This window comes from Heteronotia binoei, chromosome 18 (assembly GCF_032191835.1).
Source record: "Heteronotia binoei isolate CCM8104 ecotype False Entrance Well chromosome 18, APGP_CSIRO_Hbin_v1, whole genome shotgun sequence".
Classification (NCBI taxonomy): Eukaryota; Metazoa; Chordata; class Lepidosauria; order Squamata; family Gekkonidae; genus Heteronotia; species Heteronotia binoei.
Genome location: NC_083240.1, coordinates 30338559 through 30359669, shown reverse-complemented (window position 1 = coordinate 30359669; position 21111 = coordinate 30338559). Strand labels below are relative to the sequence as shown.

General features: G+C 43.0%; 1 protein-coding gene across 1 annotated transcript in view; it reads right to left on the bottom strand.

Moving 5' to 3' along the window:
• Positions 1-21111, bottom strand: part of SPNS2 (SPNS lysolipid transporter 2, sphingosine-1-phosphate) — a 150412-nt gene that overhangs the window by 55005 nt on the left and 74296 nt on the right. Inside the window, exon 3 of the mRNA XM_060258891.1 lies at positions 13257-13393. Coding sequence (XP_060114874.1) covers positions 13257-13393 — 137 coding nt within the window. The remainder of the gene's footprint in view (positions 1-13256; positions 13394-21111) is intronic.

Sequence of the window (21111 nt, the reverse complement as noted above, 5' to 3'; positions counted from 1 at the left end):
CATCAATCTTAAACTGGGCGAGTATCAGAAATCACCATAGTGTGAGTCACTTGCCCAGGGTCAACCTCAAACCAGAGACACTGGGTTGCGCTTCAGGCTCCCAGCTGGAGAAAGTACCTGGAAGCAATGGAGGAAGCAGAGCCTAAAAGGAATCACACTTTGCTATCTGCCTCCAGGCAATATTGCAAGGGCTTGGGGGGGGGGCAATCTAACACCCCTTTCATCAGAAAATTTTGTGCTTCCCTTAGATGACCTCCAAGTTTTTCATTAAACTACTGAAGCAGGTCCGACTCCCGACTTCACTCTGAAATATGCATACTGGAGGCTGATGGGAATCTATTTTTACACCATCACAATTGAATGGATGAGGATAAAGATACGGAGCTATTTCGGGGGTCCCCGAGCAAGCCATCGGTTCGCAAACCATTCCGTATCTCCAGAATACGGGAAAACCTTTACTAGCTGCTAAAAATATCCCCAACCGAGGATGCCAGAAAGGAGAAAAGAAACAGAAGTTATAATTTAACGTGCCAACATGGGAGCGTGGTGAAGCACATCGACTCCACTAGCTTCCCTGTTAATTGCCTGCATGCGGAGTCCTCCTGGGAAGAGGAGAGAGGGGGGAAGAGAAGTGCTAAAGAACAAATTAACATTACAGAAAAATTTGGTCACATTAGATAAAACGTGAAAGGCTATTCAGAGGCAGGGAGAAGGGAGGTTTGTTGGAAACAACGAACGAATTAAAGGAGCAGCTAATTTTAGGAACATGCTATTTATATTGAGTGTTGGAAAGGAAAACTGCCCCCTTTGAGATGCACCTCTCAAGAAACCGAAGGTGATGGGTTTGTATTGTCTGTTCTGACAGGTAGTGGCTGGGGAGGGGGATTTCCTATCCTGAAACCAACTAACTTAAAGCCAAACTTTACCTGACAGCATCCTCATAGCTGCCATGAGAACACCACTGCCATTTTAAAATGCCATGCAGCATGGTGCACTCATTTCCCCTCCGGCTGTGCCTTTTCAAGGCCTGAAAGAGCTGCACCCCCTCTCCCCACAGCTGTTGCAGCACTTGAAAATCTACAGGGCTTTTTAAAAAAAGTTTAACATGTCTAGTTTGGCCCTCAGATCCAGTAGCTGAAGGTCACAGAGACTGAAATGGGAACCTTCTGAAAGCAGGTGATCTGCCAATGAGTCCCTGTCTATATGCAACTGGGTCCTATTTCTGATTTGCTCAAAATTATGGATGTGAAAGGAGTCCATTTGGCCCAAAGGAGGCACTCTCCCAAACAAAACCCTTGTTCAGACTTCCGCTCCAAGCCAAAGCTGGCCGAAGTAAGCCTGCTATCAGTATGCAGCAGAAGGAGGTGCTACATGTACATCACATTTTTAATGCCTGGGCATTAAATGCCCCCTGCAAACAATCAATTAGCACCTCAGGGAGAAAAGTTCCAGCCCAGTTCTCTTCTAGTTTTTCTCTTGCAAGGAACTCTTAATACAGGGGGGATTTTGAACTATGTGGTTCCTGCAGTCTCATGTGGTACAGCCCATTCTACCACTTCAGTCCTCCACCACTTCATTCTGTTTCACATTGAGACCAGAACTCAGCACTAGTGCTCCCTCTAAGCTGAATTAGTATGAGCTAGCTCACAGTTTTTTAGCCTCCAGTTCACATATTTTTGTCTTAGCTCAGGAAGGATGACCCCGGAGCATACTAATTCATGCAGTAGCTCACAACTTTAATGCCCAGCAGCTCATGAAGCAGAGTTTTTGCTCACAAGACTCCACGGCTTAGAGGGAGTATTGTCAAAACAGCCCAAGGCATTTCCTTTGCTAAGTTAAAATACATATAAGCCATGTTTCTATTGGAAGAGGACCCAAAGCTGTCCATGGTGAAGGTAGAGCCCGGTATCTTCGAATGCATATCTAAAGAGCCATCTTCTTCCATGTTGTTACTGACCCTGAGCCCTGCTGGGCAGGGGAGGGTGGGCTATAAACCAAAGAAAATCAATCAGTAAATTAAATATACCCCTCTGAGCCACACTCTTCAGGCTGAGAGAGAGTTACGATCTCAAGATTACTGAGCGAGCTGAGCATGGATGTGAACCAAGGTTTCCTCAGCCCCAGTCAGTCACTTACCAGTACACCACACTCTCTCAGCCTAACCTACCTATAAGGGCTATTGTGAGAAAAAAACGGAGCTACGGAGAACCATATATGTAATCCTCAATTCCCTGGAGGAAGTACAGGATAACTATGGATGGAGAGGAATGCTAAGAGAACATAAGAGAGAAGCCACGTTGGATCAGGCCAATGGCCCATCCAGTCCAACACTCGGTCACACAGTGGCCAAAAAACCCCAGGTGCCATCAGGAGGTCCATCAGTGGGGCCAGGAAACTAGAAGCTCTTCCGCTGTCCTCCCCACCTTCCAAGCACCAAGAATACATGCTATGCATGAAGAAAATTAGTACATCATTAAATGAGTTCCAGAGGGATTTCTTTTTGATGTAGCGGCTTTTTACAACCAGGGAGTTTATTTTCTCTATGCGCACGTGTTCACGTACAAATCCCCTACTGTCCTAAGGTATTTTATCTGCTGATTTTGATGTAAGTGTAAAGTGGCCCTCAACATTAAGATGGCCAGTTCCAAAAATGAAAATTCCCTTTCCAGGAATCTTCACAGCCAAGTAATGCCTTTTCTGAGGGTTTGGATTTTAATGAGCAGCCACAGAGGACTCCACAAGATAAGGATTTTGTTTCTGTCAGCAACCTTGATCGGAACTGCTCGCCGTCAGCAAGAGTTTCACTGATTTGATGATAATTATGTCTCTGTGCAACGGGCAGACACACTCGCTTAAGGAGACGGAAAGCATGCGTCTGGCAGGGAAACTAGAAAAAAGCTCGTGTGCCATACTTAGTCCATTTCAAGCCATTCTCACAAGAGCAGTAAATGCAAATTAGCAGAAGAAATGTGAAAGCCTGGGTGGCAAAGGGAAAGAGAAACATTCAGAAAAAAAAAACCTTTTGCTTGTGTGTTTCCCATCCTCAGTGTCTTTTTAAAAAGAATTCCCCAACGTAAAAAATTCCAAACAAGGAGAACGCTGAAAAAAGATCTTCTTTGAGAATAAGAGAATGAGAGATCCTGTTTAAGACAGAGTTGTACTCACTGACTCCAAACAAATAGTCTTACTTACATAAATATCTTCATATTATCTTAAGTATCTGTGGGCTGTAGATGTGTACAACATGCTTTCAAGTGTATATCTGTTGTTCAAACATGATCAGTTTTGTTTCCACTTGCTATAATATGTGTGATTAGAAATTACTAAAGAAGTTTTGTGTTTTCACTAGTACAAATATGCTGGAAGTTGTTTGTGAATATATTAAACTGTATCTGCCCAAATAGTATCCATTCTTTTGCCGGTTATAAAAATTGTTTTCTATTTGTTACTTTTTCCTGCCTTACTGATGGCAAACGCTAGGGTAGACATCCTAGAGCTAGCACAGAATGAATCAGTCTGTAGCTTCGTCACACTTCTGGTGTTACATATATTTACAATTTTGCTTATGGGATTTTGAATTTTAAATCCCATAAATATGCCAAATAATACAATTTTTATACCCTTGGTCATAAATAATGCATATTATGTTGTTAAGGCAGTAAAACAAGTTTAGAGTTTTTAACAATGTAAGGATGGCACAGATTTTATTTCTGGGGGGATTGTGTATTTTTTGTATGTGTGTGGATCATGGTAACATGGTAACCTCTGGTGACTGACCCCTACTGGGGGCCTGGAGGATATTCAAGAAGGCAGCTGAATAAAGCCTGCCCCTGCCTTCCGACTGCTGGTATTCCTTTGTAGGTCTCTCATCCAAGTACATGCCAGAGTCAAACCTGCTTAGCTTCCAAGTTTTGATAAGATGGAGCTGGCCTGGGCTATCCAGGTCAGAGCCAAGATTTCTGGAAATGTAACAGTTTTAGCTAGTAGTTCCTTTAATTCAGAATCATGCTTCCCACCGGGACCAGCTTTGGAAAGCCTACAAACAGAGTATACACGCCAAAGCCTCCCAATCCTGCAGCAGGCCAGCAACTAATATTTAGAGATAAACTGCTTCTGAACATGGAGGTTCTATCTAGCCATTCTGGCCAATAATCATTGTTACCTTACCTCCAATTATCTGATATTTTTAACTGGAGTACATGGGCACCTGATTGTGACCATAGTTTTGAATTCCCTCCCCGAAGCACCTTCTCATATATAACTATTTCCAGAGCTGTTTTTGTAGCAAGAACTCCTTTGCATATTAGGCCGCACACCCCGATGTAGCCAATCCTCCAAGAGCTTACAGTAGGCCCTGTATGACGAGCTCTGTAAACTCTTGGAGGATTGGCTACATCAGGGGGTGTGGCCTAATATGCAAAGGAGTTCATGCTACAAAAAAAGCCCTGGCTATACACATTAGACTCGGCCCCCTTCACATAACAAGCCTCATAAAGATGACAGGCAGTGTTGAAGGTGATGAGCTATGATGGCGAGGTGGTTTACAGTTCAGTTCTCAGGACACTTCCCTGGGATTAAGCTACACTGAGTCAAATTTTGAGCAAATCTGTTTAGGATGACACTGTTAGTGAGTTCCCATTATCCTCACTGTTCACAAGGCCGGTCTTTCTAAACATAAGTGCCTGAATCAATTGCAATTCACAATCCGAATGGATCACTTAATCTGCATAATTACTAACATCTAATAGCAAAATGGGTGCCCATCAAGAAAGAAACAAAGTCATATTCTCCTCTATGTTGGAGGCACTGCAGACAAGTAGGAACATATGCACATTGCTGGTGGCAAGGCACAAAAATACAACATTTTTGGCAAGAAATATTGTCTCAAATATCTCTAATCACTGGTTAGGTAGTCCCCTTTCCCCCAAAGTGTTATTTTTGAACTACTGGCCAGATGCAAAAGCTCCACGTACTGGAAAGGAGCTAATCTCTGCTCTTTTGGTAGCAGCAAAATTAGCAATTGCCTTAACTTGAAGAAACCCTGTTGCACTGACTCTCTCATTATGGCATCATAAGATTTGGAACGATATGTGATGGAGAAAATTACTGACCAAATAAACAAATATGAATCTAATCCCCCAGGCTCTAGCTTTGATGAGAAATGGTTTATTGTGTTAATTACTTGTCTGAACATGACGTAGTTCCGAAAGAAATGAAATCTCTAAATCTGTTAAGATGACATTTATGTTCGTATAGTGTTCTGCTTGATAGTTTTATTTAAACTGCGTTAATGTCTTTTACTAGCATTGCTTTAGAATTCTTGTGATGATTATGATGATAATGGATCAATGTTTTATGTTTTAACCTTTGTTACTTGGTGTCTCTTTATAATTTGTTTGCTGTATGTTAGAAGTTGTACTGAAATATTTATAATAAATTTTTAATTGGAAGGAAGGAAGGAAGGAAGGAAGGAAGGAAGGAAGGAAGGAAGGAAGGAAGGAAGGAAGGAAGGAAGGAAGGAAGGAAGGAAGGAAGGAAGGAAGGAAGGAAGGAAGGAAGGAAGGAAGGAAGGAAGGAAGGAATGGAGGGAGGGACTCAGACAAACAAACCAAGAGTGGTCATTTATAGACAAGATTGGGATTTTATTTACTGATGGAACTCCCTGGATATGTGGAAAAACATGGCTTTCTAAAGTAACCAGAAGACCTACCCCCAAATGTGAAGACTGAGCATGCTTCAGAAGGCACAATATGTTGAGGGCAGTGAAGATTCTGTTCAAGGAGGGGTGGGAAAGATGGAGGTGGAATAAGGGGCTGCTTGAACACCTAAAAGCATACAGAATCCTGTTTTAAAGGGTGAATACGCAAACGGGAGAAAATGTCCATTTTTTTTATCCCTCCCCAGGATTCCTTGTGGGCTCTCACTTTCCCCCCTGATCCAGTATTTCTGTGTTTTCCAAGCTGAAGAGCCAGTGCTCTTTCAGTGGCAAATACTCAACTCCCCATTGGGATTGTATATAGTATCAACAGACACTTCCTGAAAAACAGAGGAAAATGGTCCTCTGTTCCGACATCACATACTGCCATGAAGAAGGCTTGTTCCCTTATCTGAACAGTCGCTTTTCTCCCCCACCCTGCTGCAATTGCTGCATGAAAGCCGTTCTCTCGACGGTTTCCAAGCATGCTGCCTGTGGTATTGAAGGCCTGCATTTTCTGCTCTTCCAGATGTAATCAACCTGCCTGCTTATCAGAGATTTGCAGAGATAGCTTGTAAATTCACAAAGATCCCCCCCAGTTATTTAAAAAAAAAATCAATAAGTATCCCTTTTATTAATCAGGGATAAAAAAAGATAAAAAATAAATAAGGAAAACTGGCCTAGGGCATCAATACATGGATAAAGCTACAAGCAATCCACCCCTCCAATGGCTTCTCTTCTTACCCCTCAAAGAGCTTCCAATCCACAAGACTCTGGGGTTTGCTGCCCAACAAGAAGAGAGGACTTGCCTCAGTTGTTCATTTATTGTGCACTCTGAGACTCACCCAATGGGATTATAAAATCCCTCCTTTGCATGCAAAAACCATCATCTCAGGGAAAAGGCTAAATTCATTCCTTCTTTCTCCCTGGCAAGCTGGCTTTCTAGATTTAAGCTTGTTCGGGGCTTTGTTGTTGTTGTTTTTTAGAAAAAGCCCAGCAGGAACTCATTTGCATATTAGGCCACACAACCTGATGCCACCATTGTTTCACACAGGTCGTTTTTGGTAGAAAAAGCCCAGCAGGGACTCATTTACATATTAGGCCACACCCCCTTGTGCCAAGTCAGCCAGAACTGTGTTCCTGCTATAGAAAAAGCCCTGATGCTTGTTTCATTTGTTTGCTTGTTTTTTAAAGGAGAACTTGCAGGTGATGTCCAACTGAAAGTTCTCAGAATGGACCTGGGGAGGACATGTGGAAAGTGTAACCTGTAGTGTTGCCCTCAGAGAACTACATCTCCCATGTCTTTCTATTAAACCATTTTAAGTCTGTAGTGGGGACGTGCCGTAAAGGATTTATAAAATGGATGCTGCCTGTAGATGCTTGGAATTACTCAGTTTCAGCCATCCAACCAACAGCAAAGGGACCTCAGCATGTCCCCATTAAGATAATTAAATATGTATTTTTATCCCCGAGGTATCTCTGAACTCGGTATTTTTTTGGTGGGAAATGTTTAGACAAGCACAAACATGTTTTATCTCAAGATAGTAAATTGCGGTAAGCCACAGCGTATGGAACAACTCCCCATTTCCTACCCTAAGGTTTAAAAAAAGAAAGAAGTGAACTCATGGTAGCTAAATGTTAGGCAAAAGGTGGGGCCGCTTTCCTTCCAAGGCACCTCCCATGAAGTGACCGCAGGAAGCTGTTTGTGTGGGCTCAACAGCCATGTGGCTAGGCGTGGCAGGGGCCTTCACATCCTACTGGAAGCAGCATGAGATGACAGTCCCCGTGCCGTCTCTTTTTACATTCATCCTTTTTTTTTTTTTGGCCAAAGTTTTTTGTTGTTGGCCAAGTAGATTCATCGTAGGGCTTTTTCATGGGCAATTTTGAGCACACTGCTGATTTACTGATCTGTGGAATTAAAACAAAACGATCGCATTTTATAGGGAGTTTGGTGCGAAGAAAATACAAAACTAAACTAAAAAAAACCCCTCTTTAAAAAGCACAAAAGTCCTGTTTGCTCAAAAGAGATACAGAATTGAAATGGAGACTTTGTTTATTTGTTTGTTTGTGGGGGTTTGGAGAGGGTGAAGCGTCCAAGCTATGAAATTTGAAATGGTTAGGGATTGCACAAACATAGTCCATTCAAACTTTGAATGTTGGCTTATGGATACATATGTTGATCTCACACACTAATTGTTTGTAATGCTTGGAATGAAACCCCCTATGTTTTTTTTTTATGTCAATTAAGTTTTAAAAATTCAATAAAATTTAAATTAAAAAAAAAACCACAGTCCATCTGGATCTATGGCAGAGGATACATGAACTCCTAAAGCTGCCTTATACTGAATCAGACCATCGGTCCATCAAAGTCAGTACTGTCCACCCAGACTGGCAGCAGCTCCCCTGGGTCTCAGGCAGAGATCTTTCACGTCACTTACTATCTGATGCTTTTAACTGGAGATGCAGAGGACTGAACCTGGGGCCTTCTACATGCCAAGGAGATGCTCTACCACTGAGCTGCAGCCACTTCCCCAAGACTGTCTTTTCTCGCTTCATCCATAACCTTTGCTGAAGCAGGTTGCCTTTTAACAGATGTGTAATGGACAGGAATCCAACAGGTGTGGTTTCCCTAGTCCCTATGCAAGGAGAGATCCAGTTTAGTATCCACCTGCTGTGCAGCTGGCAAAAGACCAGGGATGCAGCTGCCAAAAGACCAGGGAGGTGGATGGAGCCAAAAGGCTCCATTTCCCTTTCAGCATTTCAGCAGAGGGTTCAAAGATGCAGCTTTCTCTTTCAGCACTGGGATGATGGGAAAATCACATCTTCTTAGTTCCTGTCTCTGTTGGGTAGCAACAGCTTCCTAAATATTAATACAGCGAAGGGCTCACTGCACCTCGTGATGTCTTAGTTCGAGCATCACACTAGGACTGAGGAGATCTGGCTTCTAAACATCCACTCAGAAATGGAAGCTTATTGGGTAATCTTGTGCCCATCCCTCACCCTCAGCCTAACCTACTTCACAGGGTTGTTGTAAAAATAAATGAGGGGCATTTTCCTCAGTTTCTCTTTAGAAGACAAAAAATATTGTCAATCTCTTAAAGTCCTGCAGGTGGGTGATATTGTTATTCTCTCTCTGTCTGTCTCTGTCTGTCTCTCTCTATCTTATCTATCTATCTTTTAAAAGAAGGCAGAGGCAGAGAGATGTGGTGTAACCCAGTGCATTTGCAGACCTGAACTGGAGACTTGTGCTATATCAGCACTGAATTTTATTGCTGGGTTTCCTAAGCAGGATTCTGGCATTCATGCTATTACATAACATTATCATATCTATGAGAAAAGTAGTCTTATGTCAATCAGAAAACCAGAAAAACCGGGCTGCCCACATATTAGACAGGGGTTTCTCTATACTTGGGATTTCCCAGATTACTTTGGTTTGTCAATTAGCCTAAAGAGGCTAGGGAAATGGCTCGAGGAGGACTGTGTTCCAGGAGATATGGAATATTGACAGCAGTTAGAGTGTCAGTGAAAGGAGATGGGGGGGAGGAAATCAGAGGGAGATAAGAAAGCCCTGAGAAAACTGCAGAATCCTGAAAGGAAAGACAGAAGGTCGGGAGACTTCCAAATTATTTCCCTCCCCCCCACCAAAGTAATTCCTCCTGGGCCCCCAGTATGTTATCTGTTCGTGGCTAAATGCCCATAAGGCAGCAAACCAAAGATATCCCTATCAGGGTTGCTAGGTGCCCCCTGGCCACTGGCAGGGGATGGGGGGGGGGGGGTAGGGCCGCCAGAGATCCAGGCTGGGGAAATCCTGGAAATTTGAGGGTGGAACCTGGGGAGGACAGGGACCTCAGTGGGGTGCAATGCCATAGAATCCACCCTCCAAAGCATCTATTTTCTCAAGGGGGATTTATCTTGGTAGTCTGGAGATAAACTGTAATGTTGGGGGATCCCCAAATCCCACCAGATGGTTGGTATCTCTAATTCCTAAATAAGCAATATTTTATGCAAACACAGTTGCCTCTCCAGGATTGCGGAGACATATTATTTTCTAGATTTTGGAGGGTGGCTGGGGAATTTTAAAAAAGAACTCAACAACTTGAGAAGGGTTGAGCATGCTCATTGTCCCCTATGTGTAATTTCATAGGTGGGGCTTAGTTGTAGGGCTCCTTTTTTTGCAGCCATAAATAACACAACCAAAGATAGGTGCTGTTTGGTAAATACACCTGTATGACTGGTTGCCTTGCCATTTCCCCTGTCTCTCTCTGTGAGGCAGCACCCATGACTTAATAGAAACTCCTGCCTGTGGGACAGGGTGGGTGACCAGCTAGGTGTGATGGGACCCAGGTGATCTCTGGAATGTTTCTGGAGTAAGAGAATGAGCAAAGCCTTTGCTGTTCGCCCAGAGCGAAAAATCACTCAGCGGAGCCAGGTTGCTTTGATCTCTCTCCCCAGGAATGCATTAATTAGCCCTCCTTCATGGCAGGTTTCAAAAGAGCAGCACCTCTGGTTCTCAGGAGTCACTGCATGTCACATCACACAGCACCACCACCAACAACAGAGACCCACGTTAACACAAATGGCTACCTGCAACAGATGAAGGCATATTGTGCAACTCGCTGGATGCTATCCAAGGCTGCTAAATTTATCCTTCCCGTATTAGGTGAGAACAGCACCTTAGCCTACATACACACTGGATTACATTTCAAGAGGCTTGTGGCTAGAACAGAGATATAAAGGTCTGGAAAAGAAACCGAGGACTCTGCCCCGCCCCCATATTTCAAATGGGAAAATGGGGGATTTGGGTTTCTCTTTTGGAATGAACTAATTTTTTTAAAAAGCCATTACTAACTTGTAAGGTGTAGCATGAAGATAACTATCATTCCTGTGTGAGTAGCAGGGCTGCAATCACACATGCTAAATAATGCAGTTTCAATCCACTTTCAAACCGGATTTCGCCAGCTCACACATAAATCCAGTTGGAAAGTGCACTGATTGCAGTCAAGATGTCTTTTCAAGGATATGAACAATGTGACTCATTCTGTGTATGTTATAATGTGTATGATAGTCCAGTTTGCAGTATATAAGCAAATAAGTAACAGCGGTTTCAGGCCAAGATGTTTTCCTAGTATCTGACTGAATTCTCAATTTTTAATTTTTTTTTTAGTTTTAAAATTTTACTCTTTTCATCTCATTGCCCTCTTTTGCCTTAATTATTCTGTTTGTTTGCTGAGATTAATGTATGTGGTCCCAATGATAATATCCCAAAGACTAGTCATGGTGGCTCAGTGGTAGAGCCACTTCTGCTTGGTAAGCAGAAGGTCCCAGGTTCAATCCCCAGCATCTCCAACAAAAAAGGGTCCAGGCAAACAGGCATGAAAAAACTCAGCTTGAGACCCTGGAGAGCTGCTGCCAGGCTGAGTAGACAATACTGACTCTGATGGACCAAGGGTCTGATTCAGTATACGACAGCTTCATATGTTCACTAGGGTTTAAGATTGTTGCATAGTTAACAACCCAGTACAGCTGCCAGTTTTGAAGATAATTTTAGGGCTGGTTTTTCAGTCCTGGCAGTTTGTAGATGGATAATATTGTCCTACTAAGTTATATATGGCCAATTTTATATGATCTGTTCTCTATAAGGGTTTAGTTGATGTTTGGAAGCCTCCTTCTGTTACATCTTTAGTCTGAAATATATTGCCCAACAGATCCAGTTGAATACAGATTTTGATTAGCTCATGTTAAATATAGTTGTCTTAATTTATTTTTGCTTCATATTTTATAACCTTATGTTAACTTAATAATGGAACATTTTGACATAACTTATGTATTAGGTAGTATGGACTGGTTAATTCTATGTATTGTTACTGTTCCCTTGTCCAAATAGTACTCTTCTCTGTGTGTTTTATTTTAACTTTTATTCCCCCCCCACACACCTCTCAGATGGCAAAAATTAAAATACATGAACTAAGTAACTGCAGTGTTCAGCTTTGCTCTTTCTGACTGCAATCCTAAATACACTTAGTGGTGGAAAGTGCCATCAAGTCATACCTGACTTATGGCAACCCAGCTGGGATTTTCTGAGGTGGTTTGCCATTGCCTGCCTATGGTTCATGATGTCCCTGGTGGTCTCCCATCCAAATATTACCCAGAGCCTACCCAGCTCAGCTTGCAAGATCTGACAGCATCAGGCTAGCCTGGACTATCCAGGTCAGGGCCTAAACACACTTACTAGAGAGTAAGGGCGTTTTCGGACAGAGCTTACCCCGGAGCGACTTTCCTCTTCACCGCGCAGCGTCTGTGCGGATTTCGCACCAACTGCTCCGCAGAACCAGGAAGAGCCGCGGCTTTTGCGTCGCTAACGTAAACTGGTTTTTAGCGGTTTACATTTGAGACGCAAAAGGCTCGGCACTTCGCGGCTCTTCCTGGTTCTGCGGAGCAGTTGGTGCGAAATCCGCGCAGACGCTGCGCGGTGAAGAGGAACGTCGCTCCGGGGTAAGCTCTGTGCGAAAACGCCTTAAGTCTCATTTAACTCAGTGTGCTTTACTTCTGCATATACATTCTTCAGATTGCACTAATACTAGGTATATTCTTAATTTTCCTTGGAGAAAACGAAGACATTTATACTTTAATTTCATTAATCTGCCAAATAGTAGGTCACAAACAGTGCATTTTATGCTGTTAAAACTCTAAAATAAGTTTATTTTTAATAAACTAATTGCAAATGAGTTCATGCTGGGCTTTTCTATAAAAAGCCTGAGTGAAACAATGTAGGGGATGTGGCCTAATATGCAAATGAGTTCCTGCTGGGCTTTTCCTACAAAAAAAGCCCTGATTATTACCCACATAGGAGGGGCCTTTCAGAACAGTGGTCCATATAGTCCAGCATCCTCTTCCATGTATTAGACCAACAAGCAGGGCATACTGGCCAAATGTTTCCACCTAGTGCTAATAGAGGTTTACTGCCACTAGATGTGGAGGTTCCATTAAGTCACCATAGCTAGTAGCAACTGATGGACCACTCATCCATGAATCTGTAATATATTATACATGTCGGGGGCAGGGTTCGTACTCCTGAAACTGAAAAAGACTGGCTTGTCCAAGGCTACTTAGTGAACTGGAGGAAAAGAAAACATTAGAATGTCTTTCTAGGTCACATCTCATTCAATTAGCCACTATACTACATCAGGTGGTTTACAGAATCCAGTTCCCTTTGGAGGAGAGAGTGCATGCTGGAGAGTTCAAATAAATCTATCTGTGCACAAAGATACAAGTTTAGCCAGGCACAGAAGTAAGTACACAGATAGGCAGTGCTAGAATCCAAGCAACAATCATCAGGATTTTATAGCTATTCTGGTGGGAAAAGTTGGATTTTTAACCCCTCTCCCCTTCACAAATATTGAATAGCCCCGAGCAGGACTTAGTGGCAAGTGTGAGAATTTCCCATTTAAGATGCCAAACAACATCTAGTCTTCCCTTCTTTCTGACTGCTCTACCAACCTGGGAAAGCTAGACACAGTCTAATTCCAGCTGCAGAGCTATGTTCCCCCTCCAAAGGTCTTACCTGTTCAGTGATAAAGGAGCTGGAAAAAGTGATTGCTGACCAGAAAAAGATCCCACAGCTCAGGATAATCTTTCGGTTGAAACGGTCGCCAAGGTAACCGAATATCGGTGCTGCAACCATGAAGCTACAGATGAAAACTGCAGGACAATGACAGAGAGAGAGAAGAGATGGGTTAAGCTGGAATGTCTCACATTGTTGAAATTGGGGATGGAGCCCTCTTCTTAACTTTGGCCACTTTCCGCTACCTTCTGAATTTATTTTTTAAAAATATCTTTGATTTCTAACCCACCCTTCCCACATAATAATAACAACAACAACAATAACAACTTTTTATTTGTATCTCGCCCTCCCCGCAAGCAGGCTCAGGGCGGCTCACAACATGTGAATACAGTATACAACAAAACCATGTGCAATCAACTATAAATTCATATACAATTTCAATATAAAATCATCCTTAAAATCATTAAAATTACATTAAACTTAAGATTATGGTGCTATAATTAAGATCTTTCATAAAATCCAGTGATTAAACATAAAACATAGAACACATGTGGGCTCTGGGCAGGTAACAACAAAATGACAATCAACAAGACATCATAAAACCATACAGCAATTTAAAGGTAATATTAGAATATTAATTAGGCTTATCAATTAAAATTTTCAGGATGGCAACATAAAATTATTATCCTGTGTGTGGCCTCCACAGCTGGAAAAAGCAAAGCAAACAAATCACTTCTGCATGATGTTGATATTTCTGTGGGCAAGAAGTGTGGCCACTATGAGCAGGGAAGACAGATGGTTTGCCCAGTCAACCATCTAGGGACAGAGAAGGGAAGGCAGATGGTTTGCCCAGTCAACCATCTAGGGACATGCTTTCTGTGTGTGTTGGTGGGGGTGTAGATGGGGTCAGTAATGCCACACTAGAGAGGAACACCACAAGTTCTCTCTGCCCACCCCTACTCCCAAACCAAGCAAAAAAGGATACAGAACAAAGCAGCAGCTCCCTTTTTTGCAAATCCAGTTGGGTCAACTGGACAGTAACAGTAATATCAACCACACACCCATCGCAAAACTATTGAAGATCCATGGATAGGAGCCATTCTACATGCGTTTATCCCTCCTTCAGGAAACTGTCCCTCCCTGGAATGTTGCACCCTTCTCCATGTTTCCTTTGTTCGACAGTCACATTTTGGGAATTAAGTTCATTCTAAATGAGTTCCAATTCAATGTCATAGCACAGGGTCTTGCTGCTATGGAATATTTACAGAGCAATAATACACTGTGCACAGAATACACTCAGCCCCTGTTCTAGAGGACTTAAAACTCAAAGCTGCAAGTGAGTCCGCTGGACAACAGAAAGCACAAATAATTGGAAAGTAAATGAAGAATTCAGCTGAGAACTTCAAATTCCAGGTTAAAAACTCAAGTTTCTAACCCTTATGGTTGCAAAGATGCAACTTATCCAGGCAATGCCTCCCAAATAAGGTTTCTAATGGCAAGAAGCAGGGCATCAACCGCCTTGTACCCTTCTTCCCTGAATATATGCTTTCCAGGCTCCAGACAATCTTGACATGGGATATCTTCCCAATAAGCAATCCATCTCCCTTACAGTTTGCATTTGAGTAGGCTGGAGGCAAAGACCAATGGAACAAAAGGTGTAAATAAAGATGAACCAATGCAAATAATGAGGCCAAAAGAAGCCTGTCACGGCAATATATTTTAAGGTGCCCCCTATTTCATGTGACATAGAAACACTGATTGACTTTTAAACAAATTCACAAAATGACTGCTTAAGTCTGTCAGACAGATTGCAAGCCAGCCTGTATCGTTAGCTACCAATCATTTCCTGGGCCTGTAGTGCATGATGGATGAGGCCCAGGAGCTGCTGCAGCTGGGACAGACACAGATCTTTGCTCACCTAGTTTATCTTCAGGTATAGCTGAAGCTGTGTATATTCACAGACTCAAGAGACAGCCAATGGACCTAATTTGGATCCATTGAGGAAAAAAGCTTTGGTCTCTCTCCAGTTGCCGCTCCATGATGTGTGGAGAGTACTGTGTTGCACTCTGCTATGCTTAGCTAGGAACTCCCTGCAAAAATACTGTTTGGAAATCCAGGGGGAAAGTCAAATTCGGGGAAAGCAACAAACACTGCAGACCTGTAGAGGCCGTGCAGTCTAAATCCACTGAAATCTGTGGGTGCCGAACATAGGACTGCACTGAAAAACACTTATTTCCAGCTCAGTCTTTGGCCCTAGCTCACACTGAAGTCCTCAAAATAAAACAGGAACTGTCTCCTGATAGAAAAGCAGCATCCCTCTTGCTGAACTAAAACGCTGCAAAACTGCTGAAAATTTATTTATTTGTACTCTGCTTTTCTCCCCAATGGGGACCCAAAGCAGCTTACAACATTGTTCTCCCCTCCTCCATTTTATTTTAACAACACTGTGAGGTGGGTTAAGCCAAGAGACTGGCAGAGAGGGAATTCGAATCCAGATCTCCCAATAGCCTACTCTCCCAATCTGAAACTCTAACCACTAGTCTGCTCTAAGCACTACACCTTAAGGAGGAGAAGGTGCTATCTCGATGCCATGTCAAATTTTATAAATCACTAGCCTAGTCTTTTTATAATTTTTTCCCCCTAAACCAAGAAAAAGGCACAAACTCTCCCGTTCGTCTTCATAAGGATGGTGATAAAAGAAGCTGTTAATTAAAACCCAGCTTTTGCTACAAGACACCAGTTGGGTAGCCCAAAAGTTAGTCTTGAAATGGATTGGAGATTGTGGTCATGTATCTCAGTAGAAGAACACATGCTTTGCATTGTAGTACTTCCAGCACTGGGAAAGATGTTTCTGTGCCAGTTGCTACCAGTTGACTTGCTACCAGTCAGAACAGACAATTTGGGGCTAGATAAACTGATTCAGTGTCTGATTCAGTGTAGTGCAACTTCTTATGCTACCGGTGAGGGGCCAGACCAAGACAGAACAGCACCCATATTGCATGAAGTCAATCCCAGATTCAGTTTCTTAACAGCAATGTTCCCTCTAAGCTGTGGAGTCTTGTGAGCAAAAATTCTACTTTGTGAGTTGTGAGTTACTGCATAAATTAGTTTGCTCTGGGGCCATTTTTCCTGAGTTAAGACAAAAATGTGTGAGCCAGAGGCAAAAATACCCGTGAGCCAGCTCACACTAACTCAACTTAGAGGGAACACTGCTTAAGAGTGCAAAATTTTGCCAACTTAAAGTGGCCACTTCATCATACCTAATTACAGGGCCACCTTTGATATGTGAGCCAAAATTGCCACCATCTTTTTCAGAACCAACAACACAAAACCAAACACCTTAATATCCCCCAAACACCTACAACACTGTTGTTTCTAAAACAGCCCTTAAGAATAAAAACAACCTCTGGAAAACAGAGTGTAGAATAGGTGAGCTGCCATTTGGTAGGCTAAAAGGGCTGTCGCTTTCCAAGATAGGTTATGCAGGAGACATTACAAAATGGCATCCACCAAGACACTACCCTAATTCTGACATGGAACAGGGCATACTTTGGTGAAACCAAAATACCAACTGGAGGCCAGGTGAATAAAAATAAATGAAAGTGATTGTAAAAACACCCTTCCAGTCTAAGGCTGCTCCACCCAAAGAAAACAGGAGTTTGGGTTGATATTTTGGAACAAGAATGAAAAGACCTATTTGTTTCTCAGTATCACCACAGTTACAGGGAAAACACAGGAAAGGTTTAATTATCCTGACAGGATGGATGGCTCCGGTATCTATTTCTGCTTTCAGTTGCCTGACCCACCCTGATACAGGTGGGCTGGCACCCGTGTTTTTGCTCTCTCTCACACACACACAGTTCTTTTTTTGTATGCAGCTGGAATTTTCTCTCGCTTTTTAATTATGTGAAGAAAGAAAACACAGTCCATCTTCTCCAAGCTTCATTGCTTCCTTCACGCACCGCTGCCCACAAGTGCCTGCGCAGATATTCCACCCAGGGCCACCATTCAACTGGGCACCTTTCCTCCCTCAGGAAATTTAAAGGTGCTACTGACTCACTTGACAGGAAAAAAAAAGACAGCACAAAGCCTTGAAACAAACATTGGCTGGGGGAAGGGAGGAAGATGAGCAGCTCTTAAACATTTTGACACTTTTTGAAGGCCTCTCTCATGATATTGGGATTAGAAGGCCCGTTCCTTTTCAGACGACTTTCTAGGACCATGAGGGGGATATAGCAAGCTCTGCCTCAGTCCATCCTTTGCACATTCATTCAAAGGTGTGCCCAAACCCTGGAAGTATATGAATGTATGGTCTAAGAGCAATCCTCTCACAGAAGACGACCTGCTTTTTTCACAGGCTTCTTGCTAGCTTGGAGATATTTATATGCATTCAGGAATTAAGTATACCATCTAATGAATATTTATAGGACAGGGACGCAGTTTGCTGCCACAATCTCATCCACCCCTGCATTTGTGGTCCCCAAAATATCATTTGAGAGGAGCTACCTTCTGAGAAAGATTCAAAATCCCACTTAAAAAACTAGTCAACATAACTTGAGATTTCAAGACGCTACCTCAAAACTGCTTGTTTGTGGGAACTGAGCCTTACATTAAGATGGGAGAGGTCCCTCACAGGTTTTCACTTAAGCCAACAATTTCCAACCATGCTCCTCAAAAGTTTCTCAAGCATTCCTGGTGGGGCATCATTAATGGTGGACAAGCTAACCTAAATAATAGCTTACATGTTATTGTTAGTATTATTTGCATGTATAGACTGTGTTTTTCCCCACTGTGGAACTGAAGGCATTGTCACTGAGGTGGCTTCCCAAGAAATCTCCCATCTGCTGATCTGTTTTCTCTTACATGTCTTCCAAATTTGCCTTGGGATCCATTGCCTTGGGATCCAATCTTGCTTTGCAATGCCCAGCATCGGTGGGGACACTGGGTATTAGCATAGATGGTTTTAAAAGGCAATTAGCAGAGGTCATTTTGTAGAAAAATAGGTGGTAGAGCTCATCCAGGGATTGTTATGCAGCTGCACATATTATTCAATGGACAAGGAGGTGGAACTCTCAGAAAGGTTCAGGAGCTGCACTCCTGTGAGCTCCCACTGAATCTGAGGCCTGGCAATTAGACAAACATTCATGGAGGGGAGGATCCTTCAATGGCTGATAGCCATGGTGATTAAAGAAAAACTCCATATTCAGAGGGAGTAAATTGCTGAACTCCAGTGCTAAGAACATCAAGAGAAGCAGGGCTTTTTTGGGTCGAAATTTGCATATTAGGCCACATCCCTGACATCACCATTGCTTCTACAAAAAAAGCCCAGCAGGAACTCATTTGCATATTAGGCCACACCCCTTGACACCATGCTAGCTGGAATTGCGTACCTGTGCATTCCTACTAAAAAAAAAAAAAAAGCCCTGAAAAGAAGGGGAAGGACTGTGGTTCAGCGGAGAGGAGCTGTAGTTGTGGCTCAGTGGGGAGGGGCTCTGCTTTGTATGCAGAAGGTCCCGTGTTCAATCTCTGGCATCGCCTGCTTAAAAGGACCAGGCAGTAGGTCACACAAAAGACCCTAGAAAGCTGCTGCCAGTTACAGTAGGCAATATTGATCTTGATGGACTGATAGTTTGATTCAGTATGAGGCAGTTTGTGTGTGTGTGAGTGAGAGACAGACAGACAGAAAAACAGAGACAGAGAGAGACAGTCTTGGTCTTTATGCCCTATTAGTTGGCCAATGTATGACACAGGAGGCAGGATTAGATGGACCATTAAACCTATCTGGTAGGGCTCTTCTTACGAGGAACAAGCCCAGCTGGCAGCCCCATACAAAACAAGTGTGCCTCTTCAACAAGCAGGGCAGGGTGAGGGTGAGCAACTGGCATCCTATATGCCAAACCCGATCCTGCAAGTAAATGTCATCTGACACTACCAGAGACAAGGAGTATGGAAGCCTGTCAAAGTGTAATTTGGACATGAAGGAAAGGGCAGGATGGGGCCTCACCTCCCTGTCTCAAAGCAGACTTCTCTGGCAAGCCAGTCAACAAAGGCCACCAGGGTTCAACTATCAATGTGGTGAGGGCTCCCTGAAGACCAGAATTTTGAAAAAAACGCTGGTTTAGCAGACAATGCTGCACCAATACACAGGCTAAGAGTACTGCTGAGACCATGCTGCTCATCCATCTGCACAGAGATGGCTGCCTAACTTGGAACGTGACGCTAGGGGGAAATAACTGATTTCTCTTGTGGTTCTGATTGCAAGCTTTTAGGGCACAAAGCCACTGTCTTGCTGCACAGAAGGACGGGCACTGATGTGCAACCAACTCGAAAAAACGGCACAACTGCGTGAGAGTTTATAGGAGAGTTGGCCTTTGTCCACAGTCTTTTCCTGACTACATTATTCCTGCAATTTCAGCGCAAAACATGCTGACACTTCTTTGGCCCAGGTCTATCCTAAAGATTTGAAGCTGATCCAGAATTTGAACCCTGGCTGCTCAGATGTATGCTTGGGCTTCTGAACTGATTGCTCAGGCTGCAACAAAAGGAGGGGAAAACACCCTCCATCTCATCATTTGGTGCTTCTCACCTTGCCAGAGCATTCAGGGACAGGGCCACAGAGTGCTCATAACTTAATGGTAGATCACACACCTGGTATGTCGAAGGTCCAAAGTTTAATTCTGAGCATTGCCACTGAAAGGAAGTTGAGCAAAAAACAAAAACAAACCCTCTGCCCTCCTGCAAGAATAGCCTCCGCCGGGCTTTGGCAGCATCGTCCCAAAGTGCATGACTCCTAGGAGACTTATATATTAACCTTATGGACTTTGTGCCATGTACATTATAAGTTGGATGCATTTGCAAAGAGGAGCTTCATAACACGTGGATTTAAAGAGACATTGTCTACACTGAGTCCTGGAAACTTGGCTATTGTAATTTTTGTAATGATATGACAAAAGAGATTTGATGAATTTATATTGTCAATGTTAGATATTTACTGTTCTATGCAGCTTTTATGCATTGTTTATTTTGCATTCACCTGTTGTGTAACTTGCACTGCATTTTGGTGAAAACTGTTTCCATTGCTATTTACACCGAAGCTTGTCAGAGTTCACGGCTAAGAGAGACAGCAGGTGATGGGCTGCGGTGCAGTACATTGTGAAGGATCCATGCTCAGTGGCAGAGCACATTCACAGAGTACCAAATCACACAATTAACAATTAAGAAGGTATCATGGAATCACAGAGTTAGAAGGAACCTCCAAGGGCCATCTAGTCCAACCCCCTGCACAATGCAGGAAATTCACAAATACCTCCCCCCTCCCACAGACCCCCAGTGACCCCCTGCTCCAGGCTCAGAAGATGGCAAAAAACCTCCAGGATCCCTGACCAAACTGGCCTGTAGGAAATTGCTTCCTGATCCCAAACTGGTGAAAGTCAGTGGCATCAGATGGGTAGCTGTGTTGATCTGCAGTAGAAGAGCAAGATTTGAGCTCTTGAAGACTAACAAGATTTCCAGGATATAACCTTTCAAGATAAAACTTTCATCAGGTATCTAACAAAAAGGGCTTTGTTTCTCTTAAGCTGCTACTGGACTTGAATATTGCACCATCAGTTAAGAAGGACTGCAAATAGCAGGCACGGGATGAATGGTGGGGGGAGATATCTTTTGAGAAATACTGCCAATCTAAATAGACAATCTTGGACTAGATGCATGGGAATCCTGCTTTATATGTTATTCCCTGGAATCTTAGCAAAGGATATCCTCTAGTTCTATGTTCCTCTTTGGCTAGCGTGATTAACTGTATCAAAGGGAACTGCTGGGAAATCCACTCCTTTAAGGGAAAAGAGGCAGGGAAAAA